A 20,253-nucleotide genomic window follows, 5' to 3' on the forward strand; every position below is an offset into this window, starting at 1 on the left:
CACTTCATCAGATGTTTACCGTGGAAACTGCAGCAGACTTTATATACACACAGAAATCATGAAACAATATTGTTTCATGATTTCTGTGTGTATATAAAGTCTGCTGCAGTTTCCACGGTAAACATCTGATGAAGTGAGCTGTAGCTCACGAAAGCTCATGCTCAAATAAATTGGTTAGTCTCTAAGGTGCCACAAGTACTCCTTTTCTTTTTGCGAATACAGACTAACACGGCTGTTCCTCTGAAATCTGTTTTTCCCAAGGTGACTCAGTCATGAAGGCCTTTTGGTTAAAAATTGCCTGGTGAGCACAAACAGCTGTTGTAATTAACAAAACAAGATTAAGATTAATATATTCTAATGAATGCAAAACTGAACCTGGCCACTTAATAGACAAGGTGGCAAAAAACTCTTCTAGTGACATAAGCATATATTTTCCCCCTGAATTCCTTATTATTTTATCATTTTATTTCACTTCTGAACAAAATAAAATATTTGAAATTTATACTCCTGTAAGTTAAGTAGTTTTGCTTTCTTGTTGGAAAGGAGTTGATAACTGAGAAGTTGTTCACTGTAAACAGACCTGTGATGTTACAGGATATACAGCATACTGTAAGTATTTATGATGAAAATAACAAATGCATTGGGGTTCCCTTTCTTGAATTCAGAGAATGCGGTGTTGGGATATGTGTACTCTTTAACTTCAGGAAGTCAAGCAGTCTTTCGAGCGGGAGTTAGATCTGCGGTGAATCAGGAAATGAATAAGTTAAGGAATAGTACTGTTTTCCTTATGCTAACTTTCTTGTTCAGTTTTGGTAGAAAGCAACTCCTGTGAGTTTTTTTTTAACCGTTGTCACATGGCATAAGGGACGTGGATTGATTAAAATTCTGCTTTCTTGCATGAATTGAGCTATACAGTCTATGGATTGTTTATAAACACAGGATAACTTTATGGTTATCTGAACATTTAACTCTGAATGGATTATTTCTTAGGTCCTCTGATGAGCTTGTGTTGTGATGAGATGATGTGTTCCTATAGCTCTAAAGCTGTAAGGTAGTTGACTGTGTTAGGTCTGTCTCATGCTACCCTTTCTGAAGTACTTAAGCTGTCCCTGTTGCTCCAATGGTCAGTTTTTTGCAATGAGGAGGTGAAAATACTCCAATACAATATCCAGTTACAGAGGAAAGTATTTAGAAAGTCACCAAACGTTCAGCCCTGCAAGGAGGTTGTCTAGTGCATAACAAATCATATATTGAGGGTTGGATTGTCTAAGCCTCCGTAGTTTAGAAATAAGTCTGTGACATTTATAGGTGGGCTCCTCTCTGGAGGCTGAATCTAAGGAATAGTGTGTGTTTGTCAAATCTGTAAAGCAGCCATGACTTTGCTGTACATGTCTCCTGTACAGCACAGATTGGAAGCGACCTGCTATAGCAGATCTGCCACTCTCAGAACGGGCCTTGACATGAATTTCAAGTTTGTGTGTTGCCAGGCTGTAACAGCAATAGATGCAATCAGGCACCCATTTTAGACATGGTTCTCTTGAAACCAGCTGAACTAATGAGTTAGTGTCAAATGCAATAAAAACCAGGATACGTTTTCTGAATGCTTCAGCACACTGTATTCTAGGTCAGGTTTGTGGAGAAGGGATTCACTAGAATGGGAAAGCAAGCAAAGGCTAAACATTCAGCAAGATCAATGACTAAGATTTTGTCTACATAAATGTTTCTTAATGTCCTTTATTGTTGCAGTACCAGTGTAGTAGCTCTGCTGATGATCGGTGTGATAGAAGCACTAGTGTACACCAGTTGCTGGAGTTTTAACTATCCCATCATTGCAGACCTTTTCTAAGAAATGTTAGATAACCTTGTGGTAAAAATGCTGGTGGATGCAGCCTGTCTGTACGAGAACTGGGCTAGCAGTAGTGCAATCTTTGGAGATATTAAGAATAATGCTAACATAAGCAGTGTGGGGTGGAACTCGGTCACCAGGTCTTGGAAGGAAATTTGTGCAAGTCTAGAGCAACTAAAACTCTTCAAAAATAGTATAAAATAGATTTGTCATTGGGGCTGGAAGCTTTGTCTCTCTGAAGTCACAACCACCAAGTGAACGACCTCCTAAATGAGAAACCTGAGCTCACAAGCTCTGAATGGGTTCAATACAAAAGAACAGAATAATCAGCTCAGTTAGGACTATATTAAATATCCCACAATGCAGGACACTGTGGAGGGGTTAAAATGCATCTATCCCTTTGGGAACCTGCTGATAGGGCTACAGAGAAACTGGTCTTTCTTCAACATGTTTATGAAAGGGTGCTAAATGGACTAGGTAAAGGGAATTGTCTGAATTCAGGATCTGACATGGAAAGGATAATGATCAAACAGTTTTTATGTGGGACGCACAATAGGATCCATGTGTGACTTTTCACAACAGGCCACAAAAACTTTTCTACTTGCAACTGTATTTGTTTGTTCCCAATAGGTAAGAACTTCATACATACTCAGAAACATCTCTCAATTTCCAACCTCAAGAGGCATGTTGATAAGAACTAGATCTTGGGTTAGGATGTAAAGAGGTGCTCTAGTTCTATGTTGCCAGATGAGTCCAGACTCTCAAGGTGATGTGATCACCCAGTATCATAGCTAAAAAAATTTTTATTTGTTTCAGCCAGGGTGTTTGTTAGGATCATGGAACCCTTATCTCTTTTGTTCTCAGCCAGAACTTGGGTTCCACAAGTATCAGTAGGAAGACATAGGTGATCTTCCCATTTCAGATCGAGGACAAAATGCTCATAACAACTGCATTCTCTTCTCCTTCATTCAAATTATGGTAATTCAGGGCTTGATCAGTGGTGCTGTGAATAGATGAACTTCCACTACTTCTGAAATATTTGAACCACTACCCTTTGATCTCAGAAATATACATCTGGGTCCAATATCAATTGATGTAGTCTGCTATTGTCTTGTCTCTTTCCTATTACGTGGCCATTGGTAATGTTCTGTTGGACACTTACCACTGCTGCACTTGCAGGTTTCCCTAACAAAGGGTTTAGTTTATGTAACATAGGGCCATGTTTGCCTTTGTCTAACTGGGTCAGCTAGATTGAAGGGTCGGGATTGAAGGGTGTTCAGCATCAAACATGAACTACATTCACATCACTGCTCTTAGATTTTCCTGAACATTCTCTAAACCAAAGTTCAACTGAGTCCAATGGGACCTTTTCCTGAGTAAGCACTGCCAAACTTTGGCTAAAATGCTGGTGTACCCTACAAGAGTGAAGAGTTTCCTACAGAAATGAAGTAGGCTTATGGGTATAAGTGGTCAACCTTTAACATTTTCTTCCATTTTTTAGTTTGCAATGTATTCTGTACTTTTGAAATAGGAAACATCACTGGACTCACTAATCTCTTTCAGCTTTTTAAATATGATCATTACAAATGCTCATTTTTAAATGGGGGTGGGAATACACAAATAGATGGAAACCAAGTTATCTGTGAAATTGTGTGAGAGTTTAACAAATTTTTACAATAAAATATTTAAATACAATCGTGCATATTTATTTAAGGATTTTTTTTCAGCATGTTGTTTTAAAGATTGTCTACATTTTATGGCATCTACCAGCTTCAAGTTTTGTCATGTGAATATCTGAATGTTGAGTGTGATGATCATTTAGAGAAAAATGGGGTGGTCAGCTTTGAGAAAACTCTAAAATTTGCTGGGCAATGATAAGTTGTCTACATTGTACTCTCTTCTGTGGTTGAGAAGGGACAGTGCTTGGATACCGAAAACACACAGGGGATGTTTTATTCAGGATGCTGAGCATACACTGACTGTAGCTCCCTAGTTCTCTGATTCACAGACCGACACATGCAGTGTCTGCCTGCATTACGCAATGGTGGAATTGACTACTAACTAAATGCTAGCATATGCTAAATAAATCACACTCTCCAGCCTAAGAATTAACCTCTACACTTGTGTGTTAGATTGTGTGGAAATATATTAAAGCCAATTTGTTGATGCAATCCTACTATCACGGTAAGTGAGGGAAAGTTGTACAAATCAAGGCAACTGAAGAAATTCATTTTTTAATTTCCTTTAAAAAAATCCTCTTTAAACCCTGGCTCCTTATTTCTGCATTAATTCTGGACCATGCAATGCATAATTATCAAAGGATTTGCTGCTAGAGGATTTTCTTGTATTAGCTTCTTATATCAAGCAGGTATTTAAATGTGAATATTAGCAATATAATAAGTAGAGTCAACTGTAAAGGGAGGATTAACACCTGATATAATGACTGAATATACATAACTGAATGTGAAAGCAAGTTATTGGGTCCCTGGAAGAGCTGGATTTAGACCATCATTGGGTTATGCAAAGTGACCGTTCATAGTGAGTCAATTTCAAACCTATTCTTTGGACTGTAAGGCTGTACAAATTAAGTCTGCCCTCTAGTGGAATTATAGGGAAAGTACTGTGCAGCTATTAATCTGATTAATGTTCAGGTAAAATTTTGTCTTGCTCTAAATGCCTGTGCAGGGAGTAAAGGAACATAAGGCACCTCCTTAAGCCCACACATAGGCTATCCAAATTGTGGATCACATCGTAAGGATGAGAATAGTCTCCAGGGAGCCACTATTCCTCATCCCATGCCAGTGAGTGAGGAGTGGACAGGGACAGGCAGAGCTGAGGTGATGTGGAAGCAGAAATAGTCTGCTAATAGGTTAGACTAGTAGCAGACCCCTTTTCCTCTGGACCAAGACGGGGACACAAAGGGAGAGATGTAACACAGTCATAATTCCCTCCTTTGTCTGCCCCTGACTCCAGAAAGACTGTTAAATCACAATCAGGCCCTTTAATCCCATAGCCATGTGTAATGCTTTCTATCATATCTGCTTGTCTAGGAGACTCTGTCCCACTGTAGTAGACAAAGACCTGGCCGCAATTATTCATGCATTCATCACTTCTCATCTGGATCACAGCAACGTGATACACCTGGGCAAGAAGCCTTCAGCACTTTGAAAATTCCAACTGGTACAAAACTCTGCAGGACATCTCCTCAGCAACACAGGCTACTGTGAGCACATGACACATGTCCTCTGCTCTCTACACTGGCTTCCCATAGAATTTCCAATTGAGTTCAAGGTCTCTGTCCTTATCTTCAAAGCTCTCCTTGGCCTAGGCCCAGGGTACCTAAAAGGCCATCTAAAGGTCCAGGAAAAGCTGGTTAAAGGACCAGAACTATGTGGGGGTTGGGGCTGCTATGGTTTGAACTTCAGGGAGCCAACCTGCCTTTCTTATAGCCCACCTTACCCCTCCTATGAGGGGGGTGACGGTAAGGTCCCAGGGGCAATGGATTTTCTGGAGAGACCTGGATGGAAAAAGAGGGGGAGCTGTTGGAAACCGCCTGGGTAATTACGTAATAAACATGGAGTTACCTGCACTGTACACTTTTATCTCCCCGGTAGTCCCAGACATCTAATAATGAAGTTGTGGCCTGATTAAATCCATATCAAGTGTCTCTTGTCCATTTTTAGTATAGCCAAACAACTGATAGGCCTTAAAATATATGCTCAGGGTCAGTTAGACTTGCCAAATGAATAAGGGAAGCCCATTCTAGAGTAAAGAAAGCCTCCACTGAGGAGGCCCTGCATTTCACCCCAAGACTAACACATCAGTGCAGAATCTTCGATGACTTCAACTGGTAGGATGAAACGGGAAAAAGGCCTTTTGGGCCACCTATACATTGCCCAAAGCCAGTACATTTTATTTATACTTCAAAACTAAGCTAAGCTTGTTCTTTTGCATCCAAAGTATTAAAGATTCATATTACATTCAGTGAGACTGATACATACTTTCTTACTCCCTTTCGAGCTTTAATTGAGTCAAAGTGGTGGTGTGCCAAAGTTTTAATTGGTATGGTGCAACTTCTTGCTTTCAACAAATAAACAAATATGCTATAAACAGCACATTCATCATCTGAGGAGGAAGGCAACTTTAAACTGAGCAAGATTATTAATCATTGTAAAACACTGAGCAATGTCAGAAAGCTTTCATAAGAATCAACAACCTAGGCTCAACAGTAATATTTTACCTTACTGAGGTCAAAGTATTGATTCCATTTAGAGAATGGTCTCTAATTTTTTTTTGAATGATCCCATTCACTGTGACTTAGTTTCTACTATATATTCACTTTACTCAGTCTTTAAAAGTACGATTGAATCAAAGATGCAAAGACCATTGTCGTCATGAACTACATATTTTAACAAAATACTTCAATGCTTTAAAATCGTTTTATAATGTTGCCATGAAAAACTCAGGTAACAATTTGCTGCTTTTTTTATTACAAAGCAAATCTCAAAAGTAGACTCATGTTTACTGGAACCCAATCTGGATTGTTCTCCCTCTCACATGCTGTTCAGATTATTTATACATAGAACCCTTTTCCCCATCATATTAACCCACTGAAAACTTTTCTGAATATACTTTATTTGGGCATTATTTCTGCTAAAGAATATCACTTTGTGCTTACATGTATTGAATAGCCTGTTCCAACACTAAACATCTTAACTATTTTATAGGATAATCTAGATTAGGCAATCTTCACCCACCCCCTCCACCCATAATTATGCCTCTAAATTTGCTATCATCTGCAAATGTAATGACCTTACAATATGTGCTCTAGCTTGGTCTAAAATCATTAATAAAACTGTTAAAGTAATTGCCCTAATATTTAGCCCTATGAAACTCCTTACAAAATTCTATGAAGAATGTAAACCTCTGATGTAAATGCTGTGCATTTTCACTCGTAAAAAATTGTCTATATATTATACCTCATCAATATTTGATACATCTTTTTACATCCTTTCTGCTTTAATGTTGGTGCACAAAGTGGAAACTAGTCTCTTCCATTCCTCTGTCATTTGTTTTACAAAATACTACTGGTGAAAGATTGTGAAAGCATTCTGAAAATCTAGTTATGGGTAAATATTTCATTTTAAAACCTATTTTTTCTTTTCTAACTTGGTCAAAAACACAAAGAAAATCCCATTCCTCTTTTGGCTTTCCTGTAATTCTATATTTTTATAATAGTTATGCTTCAGATATGAGCTAATGTTGCCATCTAGTGAAAACATGGTGCAAGCTGTTAACAGACATAGAACCATTGTACATATCTGCAGAGCAAAACTTAATTATGGCTTTTCCTAACTTTTGAGTACTTGACTTTGAAACCTTAATGTTCTCTGAACATTTTTTGTGTAATTTTCTAGTTTGTTGCTTTTTTAAAGCATGCGTTGACACACACATGGTTCATCAGTGGATCCATCACCCTCACCTCTGGCGCTTGAGCTAAGAGACTAAATTCTAGCAGTAGTAGGTTGCCATCCTCTATGTGGACCAGCCCTAGACAGGGATGGGACACTTTGCCAGGGGATTTCACAGATATTCACTTAAACCAGGGGAATGGTGAGACTCTGGAATCTTGGGTTCTATTCTAGGGTCTGGAGGGGAGTGTCCTTTGCTGGCCACAGTCTCTTCTGCCCTGTTTCTCATTCCTTGTCCTAATCTCCTCCTCCTGTTCTGAAGTGACAGTTGGATTCTAGGAGAAGAATCCTGTCCTAAGAAGTTGGGTCAGTAAGACTGCTGAAAGCGTGTGGTGAGAACTTTTGCTTTGAATTTAACATAGTTTAACTGAGGCACCACTTGTATTTTAACTTTAATTTTCTTGCAACCATTTCTGACCCTTATGCCGCTGTACTTGTACACACTTAAAATCTATCCTTTGTAGTTACTAAACTTGTTTTATTGTTTTGTCCAACCCAGTGTGTCTAAACTAGAGTATCTGGAAATTCCGTTGGGTGGGTGTCAAGTTCCATTCATATTATTTATTTAAAGAAATAATGGGCTTGATATAACTTGTATTGTTCAGAAGGCTGGGAAGTATAGGACATATATTTCTGGGGGGAAATCTAAGAGTGAGGGTGTGCTGGGGTCATCCTGAAATATAACCTAGACAGGTGACCATGATAGTTTAACCCAGGTGTGACTGGCAGGCTGCAGTTACACACATACACAGAGGGTGTGACTTGCATGGTGGAAGGATGTTTGTGACCAGCGCAGGTGGGAGTTACTTCAAGAAGGCATTGTAAGGCACCTAAGTTTGCAGGGCAACCGTGACACAGCTGCTCATTAGTCTGGATTGTACTCTGGTATGTCACAGATGCCTGGTCCAGACTTGGTATGGCCCAAAACAGCTCAGAGCTACAATTGCAGGGGAAGTCCTTCTCAGCCCTGGGCTGGAATAGACTCTGTGCAAACTGAATCTCTGTGAATATAGCTACTAAAATGTAAGACCTCTTTGAGCATGTGCAACCTTTATTTTTTCAAGAGTTTATAACTTGGATTCTAGAGGGTTTTCATGTGGTGGCAAAAGGCCTCCCCTCCCACAAAGGCCACTCCCACCTACATTTGAAGTCCCTGTTCCAAAGAATGGAGTGCTAGACTTGTTCAAGAAAGGTCTCGCCTTGTTTTGCCCTATTTAAAAAAAACAAAACAAAACTTATTTTTCCCTAGTCTCATTCATAGAAACGGCCTCATCTATTCTGGCTGAAATTTCAAAAGAAAAAACCTTTCACAAAACAAAGACTACTGAAGAATGAAATCCCCCCTCTTTATTTCCTTGTTTCGCTGTCAGTTTCATACAATTTCTCACCCGAAATGTTTTGTTTCATCATGAGATGGAGTGCAGCTTCTACAATATTAGCAAATGAAATTTCAACACACTATGGACTTGTTGAAATGAAGGGCCCAATCCTACAATTTCTACTGTGTCAAAACTCCCTTGGAATTCATTTGAAGGGATACTGAATTCTTATTAAGGTGAAGGACTGAAGGTCTAATAGTTAAACTGTGCTACCCTGGCAAAAATGTGTTTGGAATTAATCATTTCCTCATTTTAGGGCTCTAGGCCATGATTTGGCAAGGCACTCAAGTACATATTATCTTTGAGCATGTGAGTAGTGCTATTGTAGCCAATAGGCTATTCATATCCTTAACGCTAAGTGCCTGCTTAGTTGCCTTGCTGAATCAGGATCTTAAAGAGATGCCATTGAATTCCAACCAGGATCTTAGGCATGAGTGGGTATAAAACCAGACCTTAGCTGAAACCCATTTTATTCTTCATCAGAGCACCATCTCCTTAGTCTCTTTCTACTTTTTCTGACTTTGAGCAATACTTTTTAAAGAGACATTTTTTCTCCTCTTTGTGAGCTGTGTGAGTCTCTTTTCTGGCTAAAGCAAGAAAGGTTTTGTTCTGATTTCTTTTGCATCCTTTGAACAGTCTGCCCTGCTGCTAAAAATCTGTGCTCAGAGAGAGGGTTTAGTGCTTTACTGGGAACTGTACTGATCTACCAAATGAGCTAAGAGGCATTTGTTCTTCTACAAGGGAAAACAATTAGTGGGACCTAATAATCAGTAATGGAAATATTGGCAAGTGTTCTCTTCACAGTTAATCCAGATGGTATGGATGACACTATGACAAAAGGGAAGAGAGCCTGCTGTAGTGGGAACATGTCTGACTACTTCTGTTAATTTGCTGTAATCATAGACCTTCTACCAGGAGCAGGTCAGATGGAAAAGAACATGAAAATGATAAAGATAGGACTTAGCTATGGTATATTGTTAATTAAAACTTATTAAGAGAACCAATTTAAAGTACTACTTTGAACACTTTAGTCCCTTCTAATTATTAGACATAGAGAAAGACAAAAGTAACTCTTATGACCACATACACAGGATCATTTGCAAGCAATGAGTGAATGGTTTATGTAATTCCAACTGTGAAAGAGAACCTGTTTTTCTTCAATATTTAGATTCAGATTTTCCCTCCCTGTCCCCTGGAACTTTGTGACCTGTAACACAGACCATAATTAGGGGCAGCTACCTCTCAAAAGGGGCAAAATTCTAGTTTGGTTCAAAATCTGAACAACTATCCAAGTTACTGGACATCAGTCCTTCACTCACCTAATTTGTAGTCCTCTTTCTCTCACAGCACCCACTGTCTGTAATGAGTTTAGGATTATGACCTTATCACAAGATGTTTATTAAGGCAAAGGTCCAGTGAATTTCCTCTATCTCAAGTCTTCCAGGCGTGGCTGACTGGCCTTCTTTCCCTTCCCACAGACTACTCAGATGCCTTCAAAAGACTCTGGAGAAGTAGCAAGTGGCCATATTGGAATGTGAGGAGTCATATCTGAGAGCTGGAGTCTTACCCTTCCACATCCCAAGAGACCTGAGTATAGTACCGTGAAGCAGCAATGACTTTTGCTTGATCATATAAAGTGGTGTTTAATTAAAAATGGAGGTAAAAGAAATGGTTGAGAAGCCACACTTCCATCTCCCCCTCCACAAAAAGAATTCTAAAATATTTCATGCTTAACATAGCTGTATGGGTTAGTTACAAAATGACTTACCTAAAGAGAGTTTGTACATTTACAATAGTCTTGGCATCTGCCATATAGTCTTCCTCAGCACTCATAGTACTTTCCTTGTCCACAACCACCATGTTGGCAGCAAAGGTCACCCCACATCTTAGCAAATCATCTAGGCTGTTGTAAAGAGGAACAGAATTAAAAACCAATATAAATACATGGCAGGATACGTATGAGTTAGAAAAACTCAACTGTAACATATCCTGGGAGCTCATCAATCTTATATTTCAGAGGAACAGCCGTGTTAGTCTGTATTCGCAAAAAGAAAAGGAGTACTTGTGGCACCTTAGAGACTAACCAATTTATTTGAGCATGAGCTTTCGTGAGCCACAGCTCACTTCATCAGATGAAGTGAGCTGTGGCTCACGAAAGCTCATGCTCAAATAAATTGGTTAGTCTCTAAGGTGCCACAAGTACTCCTTTTCTTTTTGCGAATCTTATATTTGATTCCTACCACTTGGTGGTGGTCTCTGAATGCATTTTAACTATCAGCTTCATGTAAGTGTTTTGGTAGAACAGAGACAATATGGATAATAATTTTAATGTTCTTTGAAGTAAAATTAGAATCCTGCTGATAGATTGCCGAGGATCGCTTGCCCTTCTCCATTCACTAAAAGAACGTTGGTAAAATTACACTACACTGTGCATGTGTATATGTATCAATTCCCCTTCTCCAACAAGGTCTTCCACAACTCATTGCATTGTCATTACCTGTTTCATATAAGTGTCTTACCTCCTACACAAAAGGACCTTTTCATATATCAAGGGCCTTCACGCAGAGGCAGTCGGATATGTTGATTTTCTAGTTTCTCACCTCATAGTCCCTCACTGGCTCCCTATTCTCTCTCAGACTGAAGGATCACTTTTGCACAAGAGTAGCTTTCCAGAAGTCTCTTGAGCTACTGTTCCTTTAAGGGTAGGGGATAGAGGAAGTGAGACGCACAGAAGGCCAAGGTTTTAGAATAAGAAGCTGAGATATTGTGAGCTTTCTGTACACTAGTGGAGAAGTAGAAGCAACAGCAATGATAAGAGTCCTGCAAACATGTAGAGCATTACACAGGCAAAAGCAGGAATCAAGTTACTTTCTGAGCATAGCTTCCCACACAAATTTATGTAGCAAGAACTGCCAAAGGATTCCCTCTTCCAGCCCAAGGGATAAGGCCAATGTCTCTTGGAAAAAGACAAACCAAAATTCATACTGATACACATTCACTAGAAAACATGGTTTCAAAATTTTGAATATACACCCCAAAATTTTTAGATCCACAAGTGTTTACAAGAAAACATAAAATGTATTTGTGAGTTTGTTGTGCATAGTTAACCTTGAATGAAGGAGGAACAAAATTTAGCTGCTGATTTTTTTCCTTAACTAAAATGCACTGTATAAAACACACATCTAGAAATAGAAACAGGTCTTGAAAATCCAATTAATTTATACACTCTTCTGTCCCATTTAATAAATACTGAACCACCACCTCATTTTATGCTCTTCTCCCCAATAAATCCATTTAAACTAAGCCCAGAACCTCTTCTCCAGGATGGTGGTATAGTTGCTGACCTGCTACCCCAGCTCTCCTCATAACATAAAGAAGGTTCTCCTCAGCCATCCAGGTGCACCACCTCTTGCACCTAGGTGTTTTGTGTGTCTCATTCTTTTTTCTCTTAAATAGAATTTTTTCCCTTGGTAAGAAGGCTAAGCCAACACTGTTACTTTCACTAAAGATGAGGGGAGATGACAGAAACACTGGCCCAAGCACCACTGGTCCTTTAATGGGCTGAAAGGGAAGGAAACAAGCAACCCCTGCACTACTAAGAGTCTGTCTACATGGGAAAGTTTTACCAGTTACAGTGATAATTTATACCAGTATACCCCCTCTCCCCCCAAGGATACTCTCATATGGGAATAAGAGTGTCTATGTGGCAAGTTATACTGATATAACCATATAGGCTCAAATTTGAACCTTACTGAAAAAAAAGGTGGAGACAAGGTCTAATTGATTTAGAAACGGGGAAATCAGGTGTGTGGGAGCAGACTGGCTGGAGACATTGCACTCCTTGTCAAAGGGGCTAGAATGGCCTTAGATGCTATACTTTTAAAAAAAGGATGGGAGGAAGGAAGGAGACATAAGTCTCTTGAGCTACTGTTCCTCTAAGAGTAGGGGAGAGAGGAAGTGAGAAGCACAGAAGGCCAAGGTTTTAGACTAAGAAGCTGAGATATTGTGAGCCTTCTGTACACTAGTGGAGAAGCAGGAGCAGCAGTAATGATAGAGCCCTGCAAAGATGTAGAGCCCAAGAAAGATGACTTGCTGGTGGGGAGACAGCCAAACATTAATTTATTGATGGTGGGGTGCATAAACTGATTTGAGGGGTGCTATCCAGTATTCATTTAGTAGAACAACAGAGGACAGTGATGGGGGATGGTTGGCCTGGCAAGTAGGGGATAACCCACCTAAGGGGGGACCCCACAAGTGGTAGACTGAGGCCTTCAGTCCCAAGCCATGAAGGGTATTAGATTAGGCTAATACTACAGGGCCTATTTTAAATGCGTTTGCTCCTTTTTGAAGCTCATTAGCTGTAGGCTATAGCCCAAAGATTGAGTTGAGGAGACAGCCTAGAGGATATGTGAGGCTATCTTTCTTTTATATGTTGCAGTGAGGGCAGCAGTCTAAATCTGTTCAAAATATTTCCTTAAACTGGGGAGGATATGGCTTGGGATACCAGTATATTTCAGACTGACAAGTATGCTTAGTTTGGGGCCAATAGGCATTGGGTCAATTCTGGGAGCCTTGAACTTAACCAGTATTCAGCCTTGAGTGGATTAAATAAATACTTACAAAGAACTACATTTAAAAAATAACTAAAAGAGTTATAAATAAAAATCAGCCATATCATCTTAAATGTTTCTGAATTAATTAGAGTTGGTCAAAAAACATTCTGTGGTGTGTTTTGTTTGTTCCTCCAAATCCCATAGGCAAGACAATAGGTGGACAACCCACCTCAGTAACTGGATCCCCAGAGACCAAAAGCGATCACTGGGCAGACCGAAAACGCACTGGGCCGATCCCATGACAAAAGTCTTTGGCCAGAAATGGAAAGAATGTGCTTGCAATATAATAGACTGGTGTGGTGTCGACTTGCATTCATGGAGGGATGGACGAGGACAAGCTGGACAAAGGTGAATCCCATACTGTAGAAAACTTAACTTTTATGGTCAAAATTCAAATACTGAAATATTTTGGCAGAAAACCAATGGGAATTGTAGCTTGGTTGCCTGCTCCATTCTCTTCTATGGGCTGGGCTCCCTGGTCAGACTAAATCTCCCATAATACCTTTTTATCTTTCTTCTTGGAGAGAGAGAAAAGATGGCGAATCAGGGGAAGTCTCTGGCCATGGAGCATCATGGGAGATGTAGTCTAGCCATGAAGCCCAGCCCACAGAAGAAACTATTCCAATTTGGGGGTTTGATTAAACTGATTTTTTTAAGAGAAAGCAGACACTTTGTGGAAAAACTAAACAGTTTTGATGGAAAATGTTGACCAGTGATGATATTAAGTAATAAAGAGATGATTCCTTTTTTCCCTCATAGTCTTATTCATGTTCTTACTACCCATGTGACAATACAACTTCCATTTGTGTTTGATGACTGCTCAAAACATTTTCTGCAAAACTAGTTAAAATGTAAGCATAACTAGCAACCATTCCATAGATTTGATCTTCTGTCTAAAACTAGACTGTGTTTCTGCTCTTTCACCCCATTTATCCCAACCAGTTTCCAGTGAAGCAAATAGTCTTTCAATTGTCTTTAACAGCAGTTGCATTAAGACCTAAATGCATAAAAATCTACTGCTGGGCGTGATTTTTTTTCCAGTGAAACAGTTTTTATCAGAAAATTCTAATTTGATGAAACCAAAATCATTTGTATGAAAAGCTCAGTTTTGACAAATTTTCCACTTCAATGTTTTTGAAAATGTTTCAAAATTGTTGGAATGCCATGTTTAACACTTTTTGAAATGGAACATAAATTATTTTTGTTTGAAACAACCTACCATGCAAAATAAAATCTTTTTAATACTCCATTATAAATTAATGTCAAAATTGAAACAACTTGAAATTGAAACAAAATGTTTTGATTGATGTGACCGAATTATTTTTTTCAGATTTTCAGTTCACAAAAAATTGAGGCCTTGACTTTTCATCCTAACAGGGATTGGAATTTTTTTTTGAATTTCAAAGTTCTCGTTGGACAAGAAAACCATTTCCTACCCAGTCCTATGAAATTTCCAGTCTTGATTTTCACATTTAGTACATAGCTACATGTTCTATATTAATTGGTTTTGGAGTGATGTATAGTTGGTGATGAAATTTAATACCATTCTATATTTAGTATTTATTGGTATGCATTTAACCTGCTCATATATCAAACTCTAATCTTTCTCTTAGCAAACTACATTTTATTCTGCATTCTACCATTGTGCTGACCTTTGAAAATATAGCCCTTGTGACTACCAATAAAAAACTACACATAACAAAAAAACTTTTATACTCTGACAAGATCTCAATTATTCTACTTTCCAAAGCTGAATAAGTTTAGAATCTTTTAATTAACTTCCTACTATTACATTAAAATAATGTCTAAGCTCTTTTTAAAAATGACAGCAATGGCTATTTGGAATATCTGACTTTCTTCCTAATTATTAAAAACAAAAAATTAGGAATATTCCCTTATCAAAGATATCTATTATCCTAATTATGCCTTTCTTAATCTCGAATGGTTTTCCTACTCAACCCTTATCCATAGCCTATATGGCTGTACATATTACACATCACTTACATATGGAAAATTGACAGGTTTCAGAGTAGCAGCCATGTTAGTCTGTATTCGCAAAAAGAAAAGGAGGACTTGTGGCACCTTAGAGACTAACAAATTTATTTGAGCATAAGCTTTTGTGAGCTACAGCTCACTTCATCGGATGCAAGCTGTAGCTCATGAAAGCTTATGCTCCAAATAAATGTGTTAGTCTCTAAGGTACCACAAGTACTCCTTTTCTTTATATGGAAAATTATAGAACAAACTTCTGCTAATTGAGGCCCTATTTTGATGAAGCTCAGCCAGGCTGTGAATTTTCTTTTGATCATTTCTCTGGATGTCTCTCATGGAAAACCACAGAGTAGTGAATATGAAATTAAAATTAACAGGGAACATCCTCAGATGGTACGAAATGATCATAGCTCCATTATTTTGATGACAGTTTACCCCAACTGGGTATATGCCCCAATATTTCTCTACCTCTTCAGTCATAACTCTAATACAATTGATCTTTTAGGTGCCTATGCTCATTCACGTTTGTATGCGTACCATCCTTTTTGTCAAATAGCAGAATCTTGCTGTAGGGTGTAAATCATAGAATATAAGGGTTGGAAGGGACCTCAGGAGGTCATCTAGTCCAACCCCCTGCTCAAAGCAGGACCAATCCCAAAAAATGCAGAGAAAATGTTAGTTTAAAGGAAATTCTGCTTTAACATTACTGCTTAAACCACTTTCTTCCACTGAGTGTGCACATTTAAATCATGTATTGAGATGAAAAATCCATTTCAAAGGTTTTGGTACAAGTCTAATGGCTTGTCTACACTACACCACTGTTTAGACTATGGGGTGTGAATAGCAGCGTGCACCAAAGTGCTGCACTGTAATTCCCCAGTTGGTTGCTGTGGGTGTGAACTGAAAGGTTCCTTGTTAGCATTAATATAGTCCTGTTTGAAGAGGACAGTGTAGTTTCAGTCCAGCAAAGCACTAAGCACATGTTTAAATTCAGTGAGACTTCGCACACGCTTAAATCTTTGCAGGATTTGTGTCTAAGGCTATGCTGGATTGGGGGTCAAGCAGATATCAAAATCAAGCCTTAAATGAGCATTTGTTATGATTTTCCTTTGACTTTTGTGTATTTTTTACATACATGCAGTTTTTTAAAACAGTTTAGAAGATATTTATGCAGGTGAGCCTCTCTAATTTATAAACCATGTACTCTTTAATAGGCCACTTAAATGTCCCATTTAGATTATGATTTCCTGTGGAAAGCTGCAGTGTCCTATGTGTTAACATTTTATAAAATGTATAAATATCAAGGAATAAAGAAGAAGGGTTGGGATAAGGTATTGGGGTATCCACATTTTGTGAACTGTTCTTGGAGTATTGATTTTTTGCTTAACATTTAGTTGGATTTGATTTTTGTGAAGTTAATATGATCTTGTACAGTATGTAAAAAAAGAAGTATAATGTGCATGCACAACACCAGCAATGACCGCACCACACCTTTAAGTAAGGGAAGCATTGGCCAGGCTTGCTGATGGAAGGTAGCAGTGCTTTATGCGGGGGGGAAGGTCAGAAAGGGCTGCAAAAAGGTAGAAAAAGCTTTGTGGTGCTGACTCGCCCCCCGGGGAATGTAAGGGGCAGAAGGCTTTAACGGTGCAAGGCCTGGCGTTGGAAGCTCTTTCTCCATGCAGTAGACAAGGCAGTACCCACCCTTCCTCTCCTGGAGGTGTAAATATCAGGTTTGGTTAGGGCCTGCTGTGGACATTGCGCTAGTCACTCCTTTTTTAGGGGGGCTGGGAAGGAATTTTTCCCTTACCACCATATTGGCTTCAGTGGAGTGAGCGTGGGTTTTTTTGCCTTCTCCACAGCCGGTGTCAGGGAAGACCTATTATGATGAGCACAAAAGGTGGTAGGCTATGGTGGTAGGTCGCAACTTATTGTGTAAGTATGGGGTGGATGTCCAGTGTAGGTACTCCATAGGGAAGGCATCCAGTGACCATATAAATGGCCAGGTAAAGGACTTAAAAGGAGGTGCTGGTTAAAGGAACAGAAAGGGGGCAGTTGGGGCTCCTATGATTGGTATGGAAGGAAGCCAACTCCCCTTTCTTACAGCCTACCTTAACACTCTTATGAGAGGGGGTGGACAGTAAGGTCCAAGCCATGGGTTGGCTGGGGGACCTGGATGGAAAACAAAGGGGGCTGGTGGAAGCCCCAGGTAGTTATTTGAAAAAATATGGAGTAGCCTGTACTGTACACTTTATCTGCCAGGTAGTCCCAGACCTCTAATATAAAGTCGTGGCCTGATTAAATTCATATCAAGTGTCTCCTGTCCTCCTTTTAGTATAGCCAGACAAAATATATGATGATATAGTATAGTACAACTAGACAGGACCACTATGGTCATTAAACACATCAAGGAAATAGCCAACACTTGCACTTAGCCACAAACAGATCAAAGCAAATAATTGACTACTGAACTGCAAACTGTACAGTAAATAGTGGGGGTATTTTTGGAACAGTCAGCAGTGCATGAAAAATGAAGTTCGCATATATTACATTGTGAGTATGAACTAGAATTTATTGATTTTCACTTCAATATGTAACTTCTTTGTTTCTAAATGCTTATGTGCAAACCAATCATTTAAAACACTGGACATAATTTATAAACTGACAAGTCAGCTGACAGATTATAGAACATAAATGTATGTCAGTGTTACTTTACACTTCACCTGCAGAGAAATTTGCACTGTCCTATAAATGAAACATCTCTACACTACAATTAGTGTAAACTGCAGAATACATCATATTACCACTAGTTTCAATATCTGCAAACTTGTTTTGTATTCAATAAATTCCAAAACTGATGTGAACCACTCAACAAGGAAGATAACATGACATTTCTTACAGGGTGATATAATGTATTCCTTTCCGAAGTAGTCCCAACAAATAGTAGTAAAGTTTAACTTTTTTTGTGGTTCATAAAACAGTTTGAAAACTCCATGTTTTTAATTACCTAGCTTAATTGTAGCTAAATCAACTATTCAGTTTCTGTGATTATTTTTTATAATTTCTGAATGATCACAAATCAAAGGTGACAAGATGCTGCTAAATATAATTACGTGCCAAGACCTTTCTTTGTTGTTTTTGAAGGCTGGAATGCAATGCATTTTAAGGCTATGTCTACACAGCCGCCAGCAGTAAGCCTCCCAGCCTAGGTGGACAGGTTTGGGTTAGCAGGGCGCTCGCACTGATGCTCTAAAAATAGCTTTGTAGCCATCACTGTGAAGCTGCAACTCAGGCTAGAACTTGGGCTTTTCTTCTGATGTGAGCTGGGAGGATCTCTGCTGTAGGATGTGTAGGCGTATCCTAAAAATTATAACTTCTATCAATGTATTATGAATGACAGTTTGTGTTGTCTGTCACTAAGGTACATTTCCAAGTATATACGTCTCCATTTACAATAGGCTTGATCCTGAGACATGCTGAACAGCTAGAACTGCTTTTGAAATTGATAGGTGAAATTGTGCCAATGTAGTCTATTGCAAATCCCCCCCCCCCGACTTCCATAGTACCAATATTTCACAGAATAAGTATTGTAGATGCCCAGATGTCTCAGGATTGGGCCCTCTATTAGAGCTAATTTTTTGCTTTAGTGATGACTGTTTAGAAACAGGAATATACTGAAAATCTAATGAAAGAGTCTCTTCTAGTCTGAGTTCTAGCCTGACTCTTCAATCAGTGATGCCATTAAATCTAGATACTATTTTATAAATATGGAATAGTAAAGGGCTAGGTAGAAGTAGTAGGTGATATTTTCAAAGCAGTCCAGCGGTTTTAGAAGTAAGTTACTATTAGTGTGTCTAAATCTCATAACAAACGTTAACAATCCCAGCCAACAAGTAGGAGCAAAAATATGGCGGTTTCATGTAGGGTTAGACTAGAACTCAGTGGGAGCTGTTGGGTGCTCAGCATTTTTGACAATTTGGTAATTTTATTTGCACCTTAATGGGGATTGGGGGGAGTAACTTTAGGCTCATTCCTGTTTTTAAAAAGCCTAGCCCTAGGGCCCATTTCACCTAGAGAGTCAACACCAAAGAAAGCGTTTAAAAAGACTGCCAGATCTGCCAATGTACTATATAAAGCAAAACCAGATAGTGACTCATTTTTGAGTGATTGAGATCCTTTGGCAGAAATCTGAAATTCCAAATTACAGCACCTTGACACAAACCATGCATGCAGGGATATTTTTCAAGTACTGTCACCACACTTAAACATGCAGTTACAAAGCACAGCACATGACAAACCACTGAACACTACAATGTTTAAAGTTCTGAGGATTATTTTACCTACTTGTCAATAGAGCCCACCATGTAGTAAACCATTGGGAACCAACAGATTGCATCCAGAAAATGCATATCTGGCCTAAGCAGCAGATGGGTTACAATGAAACACAACATCACAACAGTTGCATCTCCTCTGAAGAAACTGAATAAACTATGTTAGTTTGTTTGGAAGAGAGAGGAGGGGAAAACTAGGAAATGTTAAATAAATATTTTAGTAACATAGCAAACTATATTTCTGGACATCAACATTCAATGCTGTTTGCTTTGATCATGATGCAGCATGATCAAGTTTAAATGTGCTTTACATAAATGTTGTTAGTCTTCTAAATCGGAAACTTTATGGCACAATCATACAGCAAATGCTTTATTTAAAGAAAAAGTATTGATGACTAAAGAGGACTTACTAAATTATATTCCAATTCATGACCTTAAACATCTTTTTAATGAAAATGCTTAATGATTGGAACCAGATCCTCACCTAGTTTCAACTATGATAGTTCCATTAAATCAATTTTACACCAGCTATTGATCTTGCCTTATCATTTCTCCCTAAAAGTTATGCATTTTTCCCAGCTGTCTGCATTTTTCTTTCCCTTCCACCTCTTCTAAAACAATAGT

At 38.8% G+C, this 20,253-nt stretch overlaps 1 protein-coding gene across 8 annotated transcripts in view; it reads right to left on the minus strand.

Moving 5' to 3' along the window:
- The window catches only part of KCNT2 (potassium sodium-activated channel subfamily T member 2), a 296,063-nt gene that overhangs the window by 56,896 nt on the left and 218,914 nt on the right, over nucleotides 1–20,253 (minus strand). For 6 of the 8 annotated variants that reach the window (XM_048861563.2, XM_048861559.2, XM_048861557.2 and 3 more), the window contains 2 exons: nucleotides 19,643–19,714; nucleotides 10,465–10,599 (listed from right to left, as the gene is read on the minus strand). In XM_048861563.2, the coding sequence (XP_048717520.2) occupies nucleotides 10,465–10,599; nucleotides 19,643–19,714 (207 nt within the window). The remainder of the gene's footprint in view (nucleotides 1–10,464; nucleotides 10,600–19,642; nucleotides 19,715–20,253) is intronic. The other 2 variants (XM_048861560.2, XM_048861562.2) reach the window with 1 other exon arrangement.

The sequence above is a fragment of the Caretta caretta genome, chromosome 8, assembly GCF_965140235.1.
Source record: "Caretta caretta isolate rCarCar2 chromosome 8, rCarCar1.hap1, whole genome shotgun sequence".
NCBI lineage: Eukaryota > Metazoa > Chordata > Testudines > Cheloniidae > Caretta > Caretta caretta.